General features: G+C 36.7%; 1 protein-coding gene across 1 annotated transcript in view; it reads left to right on the top strand.

The window, feature by feature from the left end:
- IARS2 (isoleucyl-tRNA synthetase 2, mitochondrial) overlaps positions 1–15627 on the top strand; it is a 60907-nt gene that overhangs the window by 23785 nt on the left and 21495 nt on the right. The window contains exons 12-14 of the mRNA XM_028104664.2: positions 1571–1731; positions 11313–11415; positions 12041–12134. Of these exons, the coding sequence (XP_027960465.1) occupies positions 1571–1731; positions 11313–11415; positions 12041–12134 (358 nt within the window). The remainder of the gene's footprint in view (positions 1–1570; positions 1732–11312; positions 11416–12040; positions 12135–15627) is intronic.

Raw genomic sequence — 15627 nt, 5'->3', positions numbered from 1 at the left:
TTCCTCCTTGTGGAAATAAAATAATGTACTCCATGTTTCTTCCACCCAAATTCAACATTAATCAGCTTTTGGCCAATTTTATTCTTGTCTTCGCCCGTCCTGCCACCCCTGCCTTTTACTCCTTACCCATTAGATTGTTTTGAAGCAAATTTCAGGCCTTGTGTCTTCCATAAATATTTCAGCATGTGTATCTGAAATATAAAGACTACTTAAATGTAGTTCTAATGCTATTGTTACTGTTTTATAAAAGTGTTATTGCTTAACAAAATCAAATATGCAATCTGTATTCATTTTCCTTGGATTTTTAAACCAAGTATTAATCAAATTGAATTGCAGATGTTGCAATTCTGCCAGTAGGTGGCGCTGGAAAGGGTTTCTGGGGAGAGGGTTTTTTTTTTGTTTTGTTTTTTAAGATTTATTTATTTATTTGAGGGGTGCCTGGGTGGCTCAGTCGTTAAGTGTCTGCCTTCAGCTCAGGTCATGATCCTGGGATCGAGCCCCACATTGGGCTCCCTGCTCCACAGGAGGCCTGCTTCTCCCTCTCCCACTCCCCCTGCTTGTGTTCCTTCTCTTGCTGTGTCTCTCTCTGTCAAATAAATAAATAAAATCTTTAAAAAAAAAGATTTTATTTATTTATTTGAGAGAGGGTGGGGGGAGGGAGAGAGTGAGCAGCGGGGAGGGGCAGAGGGAGAGAAAGTTTTGAGCAGACTCCCCCCGCTGAGTGCACAGTCGGACTTGGGGCTTGATCTGAAGACTCAGATCATGACCTGAGCCAAAACCAGAAACCAAGAGTCCAGACTTTAACCGACTTTGCTGCCGAGGCACCCCCAGGGAGAGGATTTCTTGTAGTTCAGGTTAAGTGAGGAAAATGTTTAAATCACTCTGGAATTAGAAAAATGCTTTAAATAATGGATAGAGAGATTCTCAAAAATGAAGTTAACATATTTTGGCCTTTCTGGAGATTATTACCAGACATTTTCCTATACAATTCATCTTTTGGTAATTGACAAATGAATGAAATAAAAAACAACTTTTTGTGGGGCTGGAGGCAGGGGGGTTCTTGAAAGAGAGTAAGTACATAGGAAGTAACTGTGACTTTGAGAAAGTGTTTCTTATGTTGTAAACCATACTATGTGAAATTAGGTTCTATTGTAATCCTTGTTTATTAACCTCAGATGGTAGCTTTTTTTTTAAGTACTTAAAAATTATCATTGAAATCAAGTTTGAATAGATTTTAACAACAGTTTGATGAAACTTAATGCTTCTGCTAACCTTGTTATTGCCAGTTTTGATCTCGAGTGCTTGGAAGTTAGTATACAATCTCTTGTACATCCTCAAATGGTGAAATCTGCTCTTGATGTTATTTATTAGATCCATTGTGGCCCTGTTTTCACTTTGGTTCATTTGGTCTGAAATCTGTAGTTTTTTAGTTTAGTTTTTGGACATGGGGAGGGAGACATGTGAATGACTATGAACATCCAAAATAAAGAACCACTGGGCTAAATCGTGGCAGTTCTGGGAAATTTGTTCTGCTTACTCTCACTGGACTTGATTTGTGAATCAATTGCAGGAATTGTTAAAAAAGGTGAAATTTATTCCTGGATCTGCACTGAACGCCATGGTTGAAACGTTGGACAGACGGCCATATTGGTGCATATCAAGGCAGAGAGTGTGGGGTGTTCCAATCCCTGTGTTTCATCACAAGACAAAAGATGAATTCTTGATCAACAGGTAGAATTTTTTCTACATTTTTTCAGTATTTTAAAGTGAGCTGTGTTTTCTTCAAAAGTAGAAAAAGGGACTGTTGAGAATTGATGCATGTTAAATCACATATTCAGTCTTGTCAGGGGGAATAAAATATAATTTCAAAAAGATGCTTTCATATGGTTGAAATTTTAAAACTATATTTTTTCAGTATGGATACTTACAAGCAGAGGCTTTGACCTATAGAATCAGGTGTCAGGAATCCAAAGATGAACAGCGTTCAGGAGAGGATCCCTGTATGCAATTTTTCTTTAGGAATTAGAGTCCCTCTCTTACCTTAGGCTACTGTGCCTGCCTGCCTTTCTTTCTCTTTCTTTCTTTCTTTCTTTCTCTTTCTAATTTTATTTATTTATTTGAGAGAGAGAGAGAGACAGAGAGCACAAGCAGGGAGAGCAGCAGAGAGGAAGAAGCAGGTCCCCACTGAGCAGGGAGCCTGACATGGAGCTCGATCCCAGGACCTGGGATCATGACGTGAGCTAAAGGCAGATGTTTAACCTACTGAGCCACCCTGGTGTCCCTAGGCTACTGTCCGTTTCAACAGAAGTGACATTATGGGTGCTGACTGAGGAGTTCAAGACACTGTAGATGTAGAGTTGAATGTCCCTACTTTGGGGTTCATCAGAATTTTTGTGAAAATGTTCTACTTTTCGTTGTCAGCGTTATCCGTGTTTCTTTAGGTGGTCCTTTTATGAATGCATGTATTTTAGGGATTTTTTAAAATTTATTAAAGTGGGGTGGGTTTTTTTGTTTGTTTGTTTTAATCATCTATAGCCACGTATTAGGTAGTTCTTAGTGTTTTTTTGTGTGAAAGTTCCTTTTCAATTTACTGTTTATTTTTTAAAGATTTTATTTATTTGAGAGAGAGAATGAGAGAGAGCACAAGAGGGAAGAGGGTCAGAGAGAGAAGCAGACTTCCTGCCGAGCAGGGAGCCCGATGCGGGACTCGATCCTGGGACTCCAGGATCATGACCTGAACCGAAGGCAGTCGCTTAACCAATTGAGCCACCCAGGCGCCCTATTTTTAGTTTTAAAGGTTATTTGGTGGGCACCTGGGTGGCTCAGTCATTAAGTGTCTGGCTTTGGCTCAGGTCATGATCCCAAGGTCCTGGGATCCAGCCCCACATTGGGCTCCCTGCTCGGTGGGAAGCCTGCTTCTCCCTCCCCTGCTCCCCCTGCTTGTGTTTCCCTCTCTTGCTATATCTCTCTCTGTCAAATAAATAAACAAAACCTTAAAAAAATGAAAAAAAAATTAAAAAGATTATTTGAAAGAGAGAGTGTGTGTGCGTGTATGAGTGGGGCAGTGGGAAGGGGCAGAGGGAGAGGAGAGAGAATCTCAGGCAGACTCCCCACTGAGCACAGAGCCTGATATGGGGCTTAGTCCCCTGACCCTGAGATCACAACCTGAGCCGAAATCAAGAGTTGGACCCTTAACCAACTGAGCCATCCAGCCGCCCCAGTTTCTTTTCAGTTTAAATACACATTTTATCATTCCTTCATGGGTGATCTGACACCTTATGGCAACATGGCTCAGGGAAGAACTAGAGCTCTGCCTTGGGCAAATATCAAACCATAAAACAGCTCATTTGCTTTATGCACAGAGGATATGGCATTTGAGTAAGGGCTTGAAGAGTAGGTAGGAAACAGGGCAAAGTATTTTGTAAGTAGAGAGTTCAGCAGGAGCTGAGGGCACGGAGAGGGGAAAGCATAGCACTTTTATAGGAGCCATAATAGGACTGTGGGGTGTTGAGGAGGGTTTTAGAAAGATAAACACCAAGAAAGATTGGTTGGGGCAAATTGTAGTGAGTCTTGAATACTAGGTCAAGTAGTTTAAACTTTTAAATAGGCATGAGGAGTAAGAGTATATTTTAGGAAAAGAAACTAGAGGTTAGAGGCCAGGAAGTCATTGTAAGGCGACCTCAGTATTATTACTTCGGTTTGGAGAGCTAAGGCTCTTTGTCCTAAATATCATTGCTCACATTCTTCTTATAATTGAGAGCATGGTCAGATGATACCTTAATACCTTAAAGTTCAGATAAATTTACACAAGAATTGTTTAAAATTTCACACTGTAGAGTTTTCTTTTAAGGAATGTTTATAAGACATTGTCATTGTTTCTCTCTTTTTTTGTAGCATTTGAGGACAGGATTTTTAGGGAATTCCCTCAAAGTGATTCAGGTGGACATATGTATATATTAGTAAGAAGAGCAAATTGGTTTATTTGACCATTATTTAATCATGACAATAAAATGGTACATTGATTGGTGAAATAAATGTGAGCTTTGTCAGAAAAACACAAGCAAATTTTTATCAGGTGCTATTTATATTTTATTTATAGTCGATCTATTCATATGATTATGTTACAGATTGTTTTCCATGCATCTCCCATTGTGTTGCTTGCATGATGCTAGTTGAATTCTGATTTTGAAGTAGGAGCGATATACGGGATATTGGCCTACAAAAATGACAGACAAACTTAGCCAAATCATCTGTCAATTCATAGGTCATTTTCCTGTACACCATTTCTTAGTGATGACTCCAATCTTCTTCCATTGTCGGGTCCTTCATGTGACATGACACTTGACTTAAGAAGATAGGTATTAATTCTTAATTATTTGTGAGTTTTTAAAGATAGCATGAAAGGTTATCTTTTTTCCTCCGTAAGCAAGTCAGAATCAAATGACTATGATTTTCTGTCTTTCTTGGATCGTATCTTTCTATTGTAGTGAGTTGGTAACCATCAAAAGTAACAGCATCTCCACTGGAAATTGGCACACAGTCCACATGGAGTTGCTGTTACACTTGATAACCCCATTAAGCATACCAGAGATTCCTTCTGCTTTTCTGGATGAAAGTCTGTAAGTTAAAGCCTTAATTATACTTGTTTCACAAAAAAAAAATCTTGATTTATTCATGCTCTGAATAGGTTTAGAGACTGGTAGATTTGAAACTCTGATGTTTAATTTTGATTTGAATTAATGTTCTCATCTGCACTTTATATTCACATTTGTATTTGCTCAAGATATAATTCCATTTCTGACTTTAACATTATTGATTTTTCTGAATCTGCCATTATAATTTAGGTAGAAATCTACTCCTACTTAATAAAGACAAATACTTTTTAGCATTAAAAAAGGTAAAATTTAGGAACATTCACCACCTAGAAAGGAAAAGAAGTTGTTTATTTTGGATGATTATATGAATTCAACAGTATTAATGCAATAATCTATGCATTTGGGAAATGTAGCTCCTGATTTCTGGAAATTAGGAGAAGTTGACAAGAAGCAATCAAGGAATTTCCAGTTCATTTTGAGTGCTAGATTTTTGTGGGTTTTTTGTTTGTTTGTTTGTTTAAGATTTCTTTATTCTTTTTGGAGAGAGAGAGAGTGTGCAGGAAGGAGAGGCAGAGGGAGAGGGAGAGAGAGAACCCCAAGCAAACTCCCCGCTGAGTGTGGAGCCTGATGCGGGGCTTAATCCCAAGACCCTGGGATCATGACCTGAGCTGATATCAGGAGTCAGATGCTCAACCGACTGCTTCACTCAAGTGCCCCTGAGTGCTAGCTTTAACTACGTCTTGCTCATGTTAATAATAATGACCTTTTGGTGAAAAAATTTTATAATGTTCATTAAATAAAAATAATTTTCTCCAGAGTTGTTTCCTGTAGCCTTTAAAATCTAAGTATAGGATTAAATTAAAAATAGAATCTCCCCTTTAGATTTCATTGTGTTCTAGAATTAAATGTATACATTTAGTAAATAAATTGGAAACGTTTAGCCTCTTACCTCATTCTTACTCCAGTAACTTGCAGAAGAAAAGTTGTCTTATAATCCTTAATATTTTTCCTTTAATAAAGACAAAACACAGGAAACAGAATGACAGCAACAGTTTCTTCCTTGCTTAGTAGATCTTAATGCTGCTTAATTTCTGATAACATGCTAAATAAGCCTTTGGCTCAGTTGATATCAAAGTCTAGAATGATTGGATGGTGTTACAGTTGCTCATACTACCCAGTGGATTTTCACTGGTTGAAACCTAAGGAGGGACACATAATGCATGTGTTTAGATAAGGCCCTCGCATAAAGTACAAAGTTTTATGACGGATTTATTGCTTTATTAAATACAGCATTAAAATGGAAGTATATAGATTACTTAGTGATAAGTGGTTTCACCCACTTTTATCAACAGTAATTTAGACTGATCTTTAGGTTATAAGTTAACTGTAGGTTTGTGTTAAGTATAGGATATTATTAACATAAGGAAAGAATTCTTAAATTTCCAAAGACAAATTTTGACTTTTTCCTTATATTTTTTTTTATGAAAAATGTTCAGTATCACTAAGAAATACATACTGTTTTAAAACAAATATTGTTTAAAATTGTTTTAAAAACCTTATAAAGCATAAAATCTGTTTCATTATAAACAGTTACACTTGTAAAATATTTATCCATAAGGAAATAAGACTAATGTCTCTTGTATGAAGATAGATATGTTAAGGCTGTCTCATACAGTTGATTATAAAGGACCATGATGACAGAAATAATCTAAGTCAGTTTTGGAAGAATGAATGTGCAGCCATTAAAAATGCTAGCTTAGCCCCTAATAATTGCCTAGTTCCCTACATATGAAAATCAAATAAATGTAGCCCATCCTGACATTTGGCTGTTTCTGGGTTTTTGCTACAGCATTATATAATGACTATCTTTTAAGCACTTGTGTAGCATTTACTTGTATTTCTTTTCCAGATTATCCTCTCAGATTTTGTTTGAACTAACGTTAAATTTATCTTTATTTTTATTTGAACTAACGTTAAATTTATCTTTATTTTATAATCTAGGATAGTTACCTCAAGTTTGTAGGTCGCCAGTATATATTTATTTTTATTGAAAATTTTGTTTCTAAAATTCTCTGCCACAATTTTTTAGGGTCATTCAGATCATCAGAGTACAAGTCAAGAAAAAGTTCTCACTTTTTAGTACCAAATCTGTGCACTTACATTTTGATTTGTTTGGATTGTGAGAGTGTTGTCTTTGAAGTCTGCATTCTTATGTATCATAAATTTTGTTCAGTTTTTATCCTCAAACTCCAGAATTGTCTTTAGCTTCTTTTCCTTTTTTCAAAAATACAAGTAATATAGTGTTCTAAGATCTCAAAACAGAACTGAGTTACAGAACATAATGCTTATTGAGGTAAATTTAGTACATGATATTTTTATATTTCATAATACAAAGTAAGGAAGCAAGTCTTGCTGTAAATATTAGTGAGACTTGCCCTGTTAATGAGGCAGAGCTTCTTTCCTCCCCTCTTTAAAGTGTGTCATATTTCTTTTGGATACATTGAAAAAAGTATTCTTTTGTCCAGATTCACATGCATATGTTATTAGGGAAAATACTGTGTCGTTTACACTACATAAAATATGTAGTTTTACTTATGACAGCTTTTTTGAAGTAAGATGAAAAGAATTAATCATTAGTGTAGATAACATTGTGTGGTTATGTCATTTTTAATAAATATTCTTGGGTAAACTAAAAGAAAAAATCTAACTTTCCTCCTCACTGAAACAAGAGACTTACCAGTTTTTTTTAAAAAGTATATTTGCAAATAAGATATATATAAAATGCTTCTTACACTAAAAAATTGTATATGTGAGTGAATTACTGATATCTTTATAAGAAAATATAACAAAGCTTCAATTTTAGTTAGACCGGATATGGTTGGCTAAACTTGGTAGGATTTTACAGTTGCCTTAATAACTTGTCAGCTGCAAAATTGGGATCTTTCTTTATTGTTTGGTATTTTTAGTTATAGTTCTAAAACTTCATGGAATTATCTGATAGTTAGGGATATAAAAAAAGAACTTCATCTCATTAGAGGTGAATTTGGTCTTCTAAAATGGATGGGCATCATCTATAATTTTAAGATTACTGAGTATAATACTAGGACTTTTTCCTTTTTTAAGAATAAAATTTTTCACATAGCCTTCTTTCTGACAGCATTTCCCAGTGTTCACAGAAACTGAAGCTCAGAAAAATACTATCACGTATTCCTGTCAGTACCTAATAATTCACAGGTAGAATCTGGTCTTTGGACTTGCTGCTTGTTCTGTCAACACTCTAATCTCCGGAGACTGACTGGTTCCCTCACTTCATCTCTGGGTCAGGGGTTCATTGGGCATGGGTAATAGAGTCTTTTTGGCTTTGCTTAGCAAACCCCAGAGAACAGGAATATGAATTTATAGTTACAGTGGTTGTCTTGATAGATGAGTTAGAGAAGTAAAAACAGAATTGAACCATGATTTAGGACACACAGTTTTAAGACCTGGCATTAACTATGTTACTTACATAGGCCTCATGACTGAAGGATCATCGAGGCACGGAACAGTGTTTCTGTCAATACACTGTTTCTGTGAATCTGATTAGATAGTGCTGGTAAAGTGCTTTGAAAAATACAATGTATGGTATGCACCTAAATGCTTTTATTTTGATTAATAATATTAATCCTAATATCTCTTCCTTATTTCCTAAATTAATATGAAATTTGAACTATTTGCTTTTGGTTTTGTGTTATTTTTTAATCTACTTATTTCCAGCACATTTAAAACTGTTTTACTGTTTTATTTTACTGTTTACCTAAAGTTACAGCCTACTGATAACATTTGTAAAAATAAAACATCAAAATGACACTCATATTTAGAATCATTCCTTTCTATGAGTGTTTCAGAATTGGTATGAACATTTTATCTTCTGTAATTGTGTACGTGTAAATGTACTTTGCTACTATCTCTGTAGAGGGGGTTCTTTTAGAAAAATAGAGTTACGTTATTCATATTTTCTTTTCCGGTGTATTCCGATTTTCTTAACTGTCAAAATGTTCTGTGCAAACTATATAAAATAGTAATATGTAACTAAATATTGTCATATAACTAGGTATTGCACAAAGTTTTTATGGTCTCCTATCACAAAAGTTTATCTTTACTGTTAAAGTCCATTGAAAATGTATGACTACAAGAAATAAGGACTTGTGCCCATTTTAATATTGTTGTTGTTTCTCTTTAAAATAGATGCTGATAACATTATGCTTTTTTAGTCTATCCTTCCTAGTATACAAACTTAGGTATTTGGAATTTCCATTTTGAGAGCCTGTCTCATTCGTAATACCCATTTGATTTTTGCTTCCTACAACAGTTTTTTCATAAACATTTTATCTACGAATTATCAGACCAAGAGAGGTTAAATGATTTGCCCTACATAGTCATCATTAGTGAGAAGCAGATCCAGATTAAGAATGTAAAGCTTTTCCTACGCACTACTCTTTCCATGTACGTCGACTCTGATGGGCCTGCAGTTAATTCTTAGTTACTTGCATTAATGGAATGTGGTAGAAGGGAAGATAATTCAAAAGTTAGCTTTAGTATCTGTAAATATTAATATGGGCATGTGTTTTGGTAATTGGTTAACAAAATTAGTGTCTGAATTTACCTGACTTCACAGAATCAGTTTGAATATTAGCTAATGCTTATATAATGCTTATTAGTATGTGCCAGATACTGTTCTAGGCATTTTATATATAAGCTTAATTAATATCCATAATAGCTGTCTTGATGATGCTATTATTATTTGCATTTTACAAACAGACACAGAAATGTTAAGTGTTGTGCCTGGAGTCACATAACTAGTAAGTGGTGGAACCAGGAACCTCACCAAAGCTGTGTGGTTCCAGGGTCCACACTCTTGACCATTATGTGTCCCCTGACTCAAAGGAAAGCAACTAGAGGAAGTTGTAATGTCAATAAAGCTGTGATAATAAATTAAAAGTACATTATTCCTGGGCGCCTGGGTGGCTCAGATGGTTAAGCGTCTGCCTTCGGCTCAGGTCATGATCCCAGGGTCCTGGGATCGAGTCCCGCATCGGGCTCCCTGCTCAGCGGGGAGCCTGCTTCGAACCTCTGCCTCTGCCTCTCTCTCTGACTCTCATGAATAAATTAAAAAAAAAAAAAAGTACATTATTCCTGTGAGAAAATTTAGTATAAACTTCCCCTGATTTTAATTTTCATTTATAATTGTGTGTCTTCCCAAAGATATGGTCAATTACAGTATTCATTCGATGTGTATTTATTGGCTTTTTACTGTATGTCGGGCACGTGCTAAGTTTTTCATAGATCATCTCATTTAGTTGACAGGCAGTCTGAGGGAAGTGTTTAGACTCGCTACAATGTGAGCTCCATTAGTGCAGGAACCTTATCTGCCTTGTGAACTGCTGTACCTCCACTTCCAAGAACAATGTCTGAGATGCTGGAGGTTCTCAGTAAACGTTTTTGAACAAATGAATTCTCCTTAACAGAGGGAACAACCAAGACATAGAGACATCTTAGTACTTGTGCATGATCATACAGGAAGTTTTAGTTCTTGTGCATGGTCGTACGGAAAGTTTTAGTTCTTGTGCATGGTCATACGGGAAGTTTTAGTTCTTGTGCATGGTCGTACGGGAAGTTTTAGTTCTTGTGCATGGTCGTACGGGAAGTTTTAGTACTTGTGCATGGTCGTACGGGAAGTTTTAGTTCTTGTGCATGGTTGTATGTAAAGTTTTAGTACTTGTGCATGGTCGTACATGTAAAAAATGGCAGAGTCAGGATATAGGCCTGGATACCTGTTGTCAAAGTCATGCTCTAGTGTGGCCTTGCCTCTTATGCAGGTGAATTGGGACTTAGTCCCCAAAGTGCTGGAAGTTTTGGAAAGGGGATTGGTGTGATAAAAGCAGTTTTAGGAATACAGTGCTGTCAAAGACGTGTCATTTAAGTTAAAGAGATGAGGGGTGCCTGGGTGGTGCAATCAGTTAGGTGTCTGACTCTTGGTTTTGGCTCGGGTCATGATCTCAGGGTCCTGAGATTTAAGCCCTGTGTCCCGCTCCAAGTTCAGTGCGGATTCTGCTTGGGACTCTTTCTCCTTCTCCCTCTGCCCCTTTCCCCCATGAGTGTGTGCTCCCTCTCTTTTTCTCTCTCAAATCTTTTTTAAAAAAATAAAGAGATGAGAATAGAGGAAAAGTCAGACCACTGCATCAATCTAGTATTGAGACAATAAGGTTCGACTAATATTGTATCAGAACAGAACAAAGAACAAATTTTGAGTAATATTTCAAAGGTAGAATTGACAGATTGGTGGTGTCTTAATTTGAGTGGAGACTGGAGGGAAGGGGGAGATAATTAGGAGGTTTTGAATATATACCCCTCGTTAGAAAATAGATTGATAGAAACAGGGAAATCAGTAACTAAAACAGGGATATCAGAAGAAGTCTTTTTTTTTTTAAAGGGTACATGTGATCAATTTGATTTTATTTATATTGAACTTAAGATGACAGCCGTAGCCAAGTAGACAAGTAATTGAAGATAATACCGCTAAGGTTTGGAGGAAAAGATAGGAAAAAATATTCTGCAGATAGGGGAAAATAATTATTCTCTTTCTTTCTTTTTTTATTTTAGAGGTTTCTTAATTTTAAAATGTTCGGTGTTAATCACTGTAGTTCATTGAGCAATTCTGCCTTTTCCCTCCTAAAACAGCCAAACCACTGAGCATATCATTAAACTAGTGGAACAACATGGCAGTGATGTTTGGTGGACTCTCCCCCCTGAACAACTTCTTCCTGAAGAAGTCTTATCTCAGGTAAATTTCCATGTGTATTTAACAGCCTCTATGTGCCATACGTGACTTAATGACAACATGAAGGATTCCTGGGAGTTAAAAAATTGTTCTATCATCATGTAAAGTTAATGAGTTTATTCCCTATAAATTAGGAGCCGGTGCAGTTTGAGAGTAGACGTTTTTGTTTAACAATAGAAACTTCATATTTAATATAGCAGTAGAGTACAAGGGTTATTTGTTATCTTATTGAGGGCCAAGATTGATTTTTACTAATTTAGTTGACTAAGCAGATACAGTTGTATGAGAGTAGTTCCTAATGTTGGTGCGTCAGGATTTTGTAGGGTATGAATTCGAGTTAACCGATTGCATCAGACATGAAAAAATCCAAATTAGAAGATCATTTCAGGAAATGAAAACAGTTTATATCTATGTTAGTAAATGTGTAATGAAGTGGCCGCAGTCATCTTTACCTGCAAATGAGGTGGTTGTACTGAATTGCAAAATACTTAGAAGTGTTTTAAATTTCATTTTAAAATGTGAGTTTAATGCTTGTAAGCATTTGATTTTTTTTTTAAGACTTTTTTGGTCCTTATTGTATGTATTGTGATCTTTGCATAATTAAAATGTTCTCACGTTATCTTATCAGGTTGGTGGTCCTGATGCCTTGGAATATGTGCCTGGTCAGGATATTTTGGACATCTGGTTTGATAGTGGAACTTCATGGTCTTGTGTTCTTCCAGGTAATTTTAAATAGTAGATTATAAACCAGCCGAGCAGTTTTGCAAATATATAAAAGTTACTCAGAGGAAATTTGTTAATCTAGGAATATTTTTTTTCTGTATTTGGAAGAAAACCTTTTTTGGTGGGGGCAGCCCGGAAGAAAATTGAAAATCTCCTGCTATGGTATAATTTTAGACCTAAATGGGCTCTTGGAGATCATTTAATCTAATGATTTCCAAACTTTTTTTTGTTTTTCCAAATGAAATTTCATATAGAACCACAATATGTAAGATAGATCAATCATGGGAATTTTCTTCCTCCACTCAACCAGCTCATTCTCCTTGAGTCACTTGGCAATCCCAAGGCACTAGTTCTGTAAAGTTTAGAAATCACTGAAACAGTCTGACTCCTGTCATTTTTCAGAACAGGAAATGAGATTAAATTAGAGCCAAATTAGGTGGTGGTCACATAGTTTGGTAGTATCAGACTAGAACTCACATATCCTGATTTTTGGTTCTCATTTTTCTTATACAACCTTGCCTTTTCACAGCTCTTCCCCCCCTCTATGCAGACAGCTGACTGACTTTATATTTACTCACAGTTGGGGCACACTCTTGACTTCCGGAATAAAGAGAAGGGAGAGACCGGGCAGGAGTTAGAAGGGAGAAGTAGAAGGCACACATTCGAGGTTGTGTTTAGATGCTTAAGAAGATATGCTTAAGGATACCAAGTGAACAACAGAGGTAAATTGCAGAATAAAGCTCGAAGTCACTATGAGGTTAAAGACAGGAAAGAGGTAGGTGGCAGGAGAGGGGGGATGGAGCAGACACTTCTTCACACTGCTGCTAAGGGACAACTTCGGCCCAAGAGATCTTGCTTGCTTTCTGGAGCAAGAGAATGTGGGAAAGTAGCTTGTCTCTGCAGCTGGCCATTATTAAGGGATCGTGAAGGATTGTCCCCAAGTTTTACCTGTGGTGTACTTCTGCTACTGGGCCTCACTATTTTTTTTTTCTGCGATAAAGATATTTTATTTGGCTTGTTTGCAAAGTAAAAATTGGGGTGATCAGGAAATAACAGTATGATATGAAACAAGTTCCATAAATAAGCAAAATGAAGTCAGTCAGGAAAGGACAACATAAGCCCTCTTGCTCAAGCACGGTGACCCAGCATTACATGCAGATGTTACACTTGATGCTAGCCATTCAGCTTCTGAAATGTCTCCAAGAACGAAAACCATCCAGGGATGAAGAAATAATAAAGGAAGTCTCAAGTATAGTTACAAATGTTGCATTTTCTGATTTAAAAAAAAATTTTTTTTATTAGTAAAAATATGACTCCTAGTAGATAAATAAGTTCATTTGGGCCTTTCTAATAGCTTAGGAAATGTGAAAAGCAAAATCCATGTAAATTCACGTTTCCTCTATATTACAGCTAAAATATATATGGTAATTCATGATGGCCACATATAAGTTACATATTGGTAAAATCTTTTACAATTTTTATTTAATAATTTTCAGAACTATTATTTCTTAAATTTCTCCCACCCTATCTAAGAGAAAAAACTGCAAGCTTAAGTACTTTGTTTTCCTAAATTATATTGAAAATATAGGCAGATATACTACATAAAGTAGGCAGGTGAAGCAGTGTTGTAAATTGGAAGAAGAGTTATTTATCTACTACCACATTGGAGCAGCATCCTGAATTTCAAGAAAAGTATGCCCTCTGCAAAGTAGTGTCTTTATATTCCAGAGCACATTCATTTTTTTGGCCTTGGTGAGAGTTGCCGCTACAAGCGTTGTTGCGTTGTAACTTCTGGATGGTTTCACGTTACTCCATGCAGCAAGCACACTTCACACTTAGAGGCGTTGGCGGGGGAGACTCCATGAAGACACATTCAGACCTGCCTGTGCTACCGTCAGTGGCACCGATGGAGTTTAGTCCAACTCTTTCTAGTTCGTGAGGTTCTTAGCCAAATACTTGACTGTGACAGAAATACTTCATTGGGGCGCCTGGGTGGCTCAGTCGTTAAGTGTCTGCCTTCGGCTCAGGTCGTGACTCCAGGGTCCTGGGATCGAGCCCCGCATCGGGCTCCCTGCTCGGCGGGAGGCCTGCTTCTCTCTCTCCCACTCCCCCTGCTTGGGTTCCCTCTCTCACTGTGTCTCTCTCTGTCAAATACATAAAATCTTAAAAAAAAAAAAAGAAATACTTCATTGAATGAAATGAGTGGTAAAAGTGCACCTAAGCAGTAAATCATTTTTTTCTGTCATATTTAGATAATTAATTCAAAGCAAGAAAATTGATTTGTCATTTAAACATGGGTGTTGCCTGCATGGAAGGCCACCAGAACATAAATAAACTACCTTTATTTATTTATTTATTTATTTATTTATTTATTTATTTATTTTTTTAAAGATTTTTATTTATTTGAGAGAGAGAGAACGAGAGATAGTGGGCACGAGAGCGAAGAGGGTCAGAGGGAGAAGCAGACTCCCCGCTGAGCAGGGAGCCCGATGTGGGACTCGATCCCAGGACTCCAGGATCATGACCTGAGCCGAAGGCAGTCGCCTAACCAACTGAGCCACCCAAGCGCCCTATTTATTTTTTTTTAAGATTTTATTTATTTATTCATGAAAGACAGAGAGAGAGAGAGGCAGAGGGAGAAGCAGGCTCCCAAGGAGCAGGGAGCCCGATGCGGGACTCGATCCCAGGACCCCGGGATCATGACCCGAGCCGAAGGCAGACGCTTAACCATGTGAGCCACCCAGGCACCCAGTAAACTACCTTTAAAGATAATACACAAGTCCAGTTTTGAACTGTAGTTTCTGCTTTTTCACTGCGATGCCCTTTTCCTCCTCCTCTTCCCCTAAATAAATCAGTCAGTAAAAAACCTTATGAGGTCAGTCAGTAAGAATTGGGTTAATTAGCTTATATTTTATCCCATTTTCCTGAGCTTTTTTTATTCTCTTGCAATAAAAAATTGCAAAATATAGGGAGAAAGAATGAAGTGGGAAAGAGCCCACATACTAATTAAGTTCATAGTTCGAAAAGCCGTAAAGCAAAGGTGATTTTCCTTAAAAGGAAAAGAGAGAGAGGAAGAGAGAGAAAGGCTTTCCTGAGAAAGGTTATTATACTTTTCATTCTCAAATGCTTGTATTGATTCTACTAAATGATTCAGTGTCTGCATATTTCCCTAAGAGTACATTGTTGCAAAATAAAGTCAACTTGACTTTGAGCTTAATTTAGCTACAGTCTTCATCAGTACAAGAGGAATTTGGTGAATATAGCATACATAACTGGTTTTACTTTTCGCTGACAGGTTTTATAGCAGTGAAAGAGATTTGACTTATGAATGTTAACACCAGGTCAAGCACCTGTTTCATTGTGAGTTCAAGTCAATAGTACTTAAACTGAAACTGGAACACTTTCTGAAAGGGAATAGCATTTTTAAATGAATCATTCCTAAAAAAATTCTTTAAATGTTTTCCAAAGGCGTTAATTATTGCAGTGATTTAA

This window comes from Eumetopias jubatus, unplaced genomic scaffold (genome assembly GCF_037043125.1).
Source record: "Eumetopias jubatus isolate StellerSeaLion01/CBP00866 unplaced genomic scaffold, mEumJub1_p1.0 scaffold_12, whole genome shotgun sequence".
NCBI lineage: Eukaryota > Metazoa > Chordata > Mammalia > Carnivora > Otariidae > Eumetopias > Eumetopias jubatus.
The sequence above is the reverse complement of the archived record's forward strand: the minus strand, read 5'-3'. Positions and strand labels throughout refer to the sequence as shown.